Raw genomic sequence first — 6081 nt, forward strand, 5'->3', positions numbered from 1 at the left:
AGAAAACAGACATGCAAATGCTGTGTGTGCGCTATCTCTGAAAGGAAAAAAAAACCAAAGGAGTGCCCACAAGGTATGGTAAATAAAATGAAAGTGTAATAGCACATGTAACAGGGCCAGTCTTCATGGGATGACCCTCCCTATGCCAGTGATGATACTGAAGTTTTCCTTTGTCCTACAACTTGTTAGTGGTATTTCATATTAACTGTGTTACATCCATCTTTTCTTTAAGACCTAGCAAAAGATCTTTCCAATCCTCTGTTTAAAGTTTTGTAGAACTGTGGAACAGGCAGTGATATCTGGCTGCCTGAAGTAAAATAACTCGCTCCGTTTAAGGCTACCGAAATATCTGCTGCTGCAGACTTTACTGTCAAAGGGATACTGTTGAGAATGACGGAATCCTTGACTGTGTGTGTGTGTGTGTGCGTGAGACAGAGCAAGAGTGCACAGGATTGTGTGCATGAGTAAAAGTGTGGGCGAGGTCTTAGTGATTTAATGTACAAGTATATCTATGTGAATACCCATGCATCTTTGCCCTTCCTGCTTGTGTTCATAGCTAGATGGGCCGGTATGAACAAATACAAAATAAAAGTGAATTTATCAGAAATCGTACATATTTATCTTAAAAGTACTGTGCTTCAATGACGCATAATAAATAAATACATGACAATATTACCAAGCTTGATATTGGCTCATATTTGCCATGAGGTTTTGGTAAGCCTGCAGGTGCATTCTGTATTGGTTTAAGGGCATATTTTAACGAAAAGTGAAACATGGAAATCAAGGAATTCTGGTTACATAATTGTATGTGTGAGAGAAGCACATGCGAATAACACCACACTAAAGAAAACAAAATGTAGAAGACTAGCTAATTCAGAAAGATCGTTAAGCACAACTGAGCTTTGTTCATTTAGTAAAGACTTTAGACAGGTTATCCCAGAAGCACTTGTTTTGATGTTTCCAGAAAAACTACTTTAAAACACTGAGGTATGCAGCGGAAGGACACATTCCAGGGACAGCAGGACTGTTGGGTATTGTCCTCCATTCTTCTATGCTGCATGCCTTATGTTTGAATGGAGCGGAGGGAAACACTAAAGTACAATTTGTATCTGAATGGCTTATATGAACAGACTTATACTAATGGTTCTGGTCCATGGAAGTTGCTGCTTGCTGCAGACAGCCAGCTAATCTTGCTTGGTGCCTGCTTTTACATATTAAGTGCATCTTTATAAGAGACAATGCACCACATACGGTTTCCTCTTGGTTCTGAATGGTGCATGCTGAGAGGAAGCAGCGGTCCCCTGTTCAGAATAACTCCCTGCAAGTATGTTACATGACAAGGGCAATGCCACGGCAGAAATTCTGCCCCCCCCTTCTGTGTCCTGAATGCTTCATGTTCACAGGAGGTAGAGGCATATTGGTTTGTCATTTTGCAAACAAAAGGCACCAATGAGTTGTCTGAACGGATATCCCTCGAGACGGGTGTGAAAAAACATCTTCGAATTCTTTAACGTGTGGTCACTGAGAAGCACCAAACACACAGAAGGAGATGGGAGGATGCATGCAATAAGTCTAACCACTGACAAGCACTCGGGATGCAAATCAGGCTTGACCGTGCTCCAATAGGAAGAGTCCAGCCCGAACTGCCAAGCTAGGTCATCTCTGATCTGGAACAGAAGCATCCCAGGTTTCGCCCTGATTGGCAGAGGCGGCTGCTGTGAAATTAAAGTGGTGAGGCAGGTCAGGGGGTGATCAGCACTGGCAGAAACGAATATGCGACATTACATCGCAGTGTTTACACGGCGATACCTTTACAACGCAGGCATTACAATGCAAGTCGTTACAACGACTTGCGCTGTAGGGTGCTGGACTTAGGAATAGTATGATTTACTATTCCAACTCCAGTCTACGTACAGTAGGAAAGGTGTTGGAATAGTAAATCATACTATTCCTGATGTTAGAACGCCATCCAGCGCAAGTCATTGTAATGACTTGCGTTGTAAAGGTATTGCGGTGTAAACACCGCGATTTAACCCATGTTTTCCAACAGAAATATGCAATGCCCTTGGGCGCAATGCCAAAATTCTCAATCGTGGTCTGTTCCAAATAGTGTTTATAACAGGCTGCGACTGAGAGCTCTGGAGTTGCGAGTTTTCCAGAGTGCCTGTCAGTGAGTCAAAAGAAACATTCAATTAAAATTAAAAAGTTTAAATGTTTACTTTACCGCTGCCTTGGAGCTCTGCTCCAGTTCCAGCAGTTCGTGGCTCCAGCACAGGCTCCCAGAACCTAGTGAACTCCCCTAACCAATCCAGATGCTGCTCTCATGCTGGTAATACAGTTAAACAGCATGAGAGAAGCGCCAGGATTGGTTGGAGCGGGCTGCCTTGGCACTCACTCAGGGACTGGGAGTCTGTTCCTGTTCTCCATTCGGCTGTGCAACACAGCTCAGGTTGGAGAGATTTAAAGTGCGCATGTCGGGCAGGCCCTCAAGATACCCAACCACACCAACATGCGCACTTGCAGTGCCCACCACTCCTCTTCCCTGCTGCTGTTCATCACCAGCAATGGCCCCGCACTGACCTTACGCTCAGATGGCAAGATGAAAAATAAACTAATAAAAATATTTTATTACCATTTTATATTTCATGTATGCTGTGCTCCCATCAGTGAGGCGACGCTCCTCTGCCCAAATTGAGGATCCGCTGCTGCCGATTTCGGCTTTGCAGTCAGGTATAGCTTGGTTCCAATGGCTCAGTGAGCAAGGGACCCACGACTGGGAATACCCTGAGCCACCTAGGGTGGTTTATCAAGCACACAAAATGTGATGGGAGGATTCTTGCAATATGCTGAACTGAGGTGGTTTGGTGTGCAAAAGAACAATGAGTTAGAATGCTACCCCAAGCGATTGCCAGAGGTTAGACATATTGCAAGCATCCTTCCATCACCATCATTTTGTGCATTTGATGTCACTAAGAAGCATAACAATACTGTCACACTAGTCACAGGCAAAGTATCTCAATCTCTGTCAGGAAATAGTAGCTGTGGCCTCTTCACAAAGAAGCTAAACTTTTTGTGGGGAAGTTGGCATTTGAATAATGCAGGAAGGATCCACACTCCTAGGGATTACTCTGACTGCACGGTTTCTGAGATGCAGCAACACGTAATGGGGATCCAGCCACTTCCTACCGAGGGGTTCAACCGAAGACAGTGTCCTCACTACTTGAGGAGACAACACTTCCCGAAAATGAACGAACGATCCCAGAGAGTTTTTTTGAACCCTCAGACTCTCCTTGCATATCTCACGCAGCTCATCAGCTTGAGTTCCACCAACTGACGTCAACAAAATGCTTGACTGTGAAAACATGAACTTGGCCACATCTGGAGATGTGTGGCATTTGAATAGGCATATCTCCTGAACTTTATTCCTTTACCACTGCTCTTTGCCCACATTTACTAGTAAAAAAATATCAGTTATGTATTTACATTTTTAGCCAAAACACAAATCTGTTCAACCAAGGTCAAATGGATAATGCAAAAAGAATGCCCCAATCTATTTAAAAAAAAATGTGTGCTTGATTTATTTGAAAAAAGTAGACCAAAGTATATCTTAATACACTGAAAATAAATTGCGCGTTCACTTTGGCGCAAACTGAAAAACGAAAATAAAAACCCACGGCTTCATGGTGTGTTAACTAGTTCTTAGATATACTTTTCTTTATTTTGGGTGGTTTCCTTATTCTGTTGGGATTTGGAACCAGCTTTTTTATTTTCAATGGCTGTAAGGTTATTCCAGGTGTAGGTCTGGTCTCAGAAGTCTCCATAAGACTTTCGTCTTGTTTTCGTTTAAGACTTTTTTGGGAAATGTTCACTGAACCCTCCGTGGCATCATTCATTTGCTCTTCCTCAGGTGCAGAAGACTTTGTTTTATTTTCAACTGCTGTGTAATTCATCCATGCAATCTGGTGAGGAGGCACCTTTTTCTTTATGGCTTCTACTTCATCAGTAAAATGACTAGAGTTTTTTCTGAAGCCCAGGGCCAAGATGGATTTTAAACCAAGTACAGGTGCCAAGCTCTCGCTTAGACGCGGGACCTGGCAAGCCGGCACAGCACGACTGGCACTTAGTGCAATAAGGTGCATGGTGATCAGTGGAGGCTTGGCAGATTTGCACACAAGCACCAAATGCAGTTCATTCTTTTCCAAAGCTCGAGTGACTTCATTGATCCCAATGGCAAGCTGCTTCCTGAGATCAAAGTGCGTCCACCCAGGTTTATTAGTAGCCTCCTCTAAAGAAGATGTTTCTACCCCAGCAACTTCTGCTCCCTTCTTTTCAAGGTCTGCTTCACTTGTGTCACTCTGATCTTTTGTTTCTCCTTTTCCTTTTTTAGACGATAACTTTCTTGGCCTGTTTGCAGCCTCAATCTTTTGGAATCCAAGTTGTTTGAACTTTTCTTGCAATGTCTGAAGTATAAAGTGCATATCCTCTCCCACCACTGTATTCCACTTGATCGTGTACGGGTTGTCTAAAGACGTTTTCACAGGCAGAGGTTTGACTTTCGGTATGGATTTTTTTTTACCAGTTGCAGTGTTCGCCATCTTACTCAGCTATCCACCTGAGCTGTGAAACAAAAACAAACATGGTGTTAACGTATGCCCTTCAAACAACCTGAATACGTTACAGACCATGTAATCATTTAGAAAACTGAGCCCTTCTTAAAACGATGTACAAGTTTACTGATTTCACCATTTCAAAGGAGAGTATTTAGCATTACTCAATCGACTGATAATTTGACTTTATAGAACACCATACAGAAAACAAGCATTGGCAAAGCCACCAGGTTCCACCTTTGGGACCTACTGGCTTTGTTAATGGTTTTTAGCCATGCTGCACAGCATCCCTGAAGGAACACAGAGGGCAAGAAGAGAGAGCATAGGGCATGAAGAAAAGCAAACGGGCGAGAGCAATGTGGAGCTGGCGAAGCACAGAAGGGTGACTACATCATGCAGGAAAGTGGGAGAGAAGCACACGGGCAACAGAGAGCCAGGTCCTCCCTGGACTGGAAACAAGCATCCTGGGACCGGTTTCAGGGCATCACCCTTCATCAGCCAGGCTAGCAGGGTCAAGACTGATTTGCATATGGCTGGACCCAAACTGGAATGGCATGGTGAGCAAAAAAAACGATGGATTTAGGCCCAGATCTCTACTGGGGTGAATGTATGACATTGTTCTGCATTCTGTCCATCAATTGTTCTTTTTTCATTTGTCACCCCGAGTGGGACAGGTATGCCCAGACGTGGGTCAAGCGCTCTCCATGCCACTGGAGTCAAGCTATCCTGGCTGATGAGGGCTGAAAGCCCAAAACCAGTCCTAGGGTGCTTGTTTCCAGTCCAGGGAGGACCTGGTCTGGCAGTTCAGGCTGGACTGTTCCCATTGGGTGCAGAGTCGAGACTGATTTGCATATGGCTGGGTCCAAACTGAAATGGCATGGTGAGCAAAAAAACGAGGCATTTGGTTCGGGCACTAGGCCAGTGTGTTCATTTATTTAGAGAATCGTAATATGTTCAGTTTATATAACTTAGAATCTGGATTTTAACGTGCTATCCTTAATCATAATCATTATTCAGCTACGGTTGGTGTGAGGCTTGTCAAACATCATCCATTTTGTGATGATAAATGCTCAAGTATCATCAACTTAAATATGTTCCAGGTTTAGTTATCTGAAAACAGTCCATTTACATTTCATTTAATGTATTGCTTCAGACAAATATGGGAGATAAGCCACAATGTAGCAGTTTCCAAAGCCGTGCAAGGCAAGAAAAACGGTCCCTTAATAGAAGTTTCACTATAGTGTTTTGAACAGAGGATCTGTGTTTCTCTTCGATCTTCACAACATGCGCTTACTGGTGCGCCCGACTTTTTTTCTATTTGACTATCTCAGTAGGATCGGAAAAGAATGAAAAACAAGCATTGGCATAGCCAATAGGTCTCGCCTTTGGGACCTTATAAGTGTTTAGCCAGCATATATTGACTTTCCCTATGTCTTTAAGCTGTGCTGTACAGAAGTCTGCAGCATGCTGAAAA

At 43.4% G+C, this 6081-nt stretch overlaps 1 protein-coding gene across 2 annotated transcripts in view; it reads right to left on the reverse strand.

Annotated features, from left to right (window-relative positions):
- Positions 1-3331: 3331 nt before the first annotated feature.
- RPP38 (ribonuclease P/MRP subunit p38) overlaps positions 3332-6081 on the reverse strand; it is a 69489-nt gene continuing 66739 nt past the window's right edge. Inside the window, exon 3 of one of the 2 annotated variants that reach the window (XM_085631267.1) lies at positions 3332-4617. In XM_085631267.1, the coding sequence (XP_085487393.1) occupies positions 3693-4595 (903 nt within the window). In that variant the 5' untranslated portion in view covers positions 4596-4617 and the 3' untranslated portion in view covers positions 3332-3692. The remainder of the gene's footprint in view (positions 4618-6081) is intronic. The other variant, XM_085631268.1, reaches the window with a different exon arrangement.

Source organism: Triturus cristatus, chromosome 10 (assembly GCF_964204655.1).
Source record: "Triturus cristatus chromosome 10, aTriCri1.1, whole genome shotgun sequence".
NCBI classification, from domain to species: domain Eukaryota; kingdom Metazoa; phylum Chordata; class Amphibia; order Caudata; family Salamandridae; genus Triturus; species Triturus cristatus.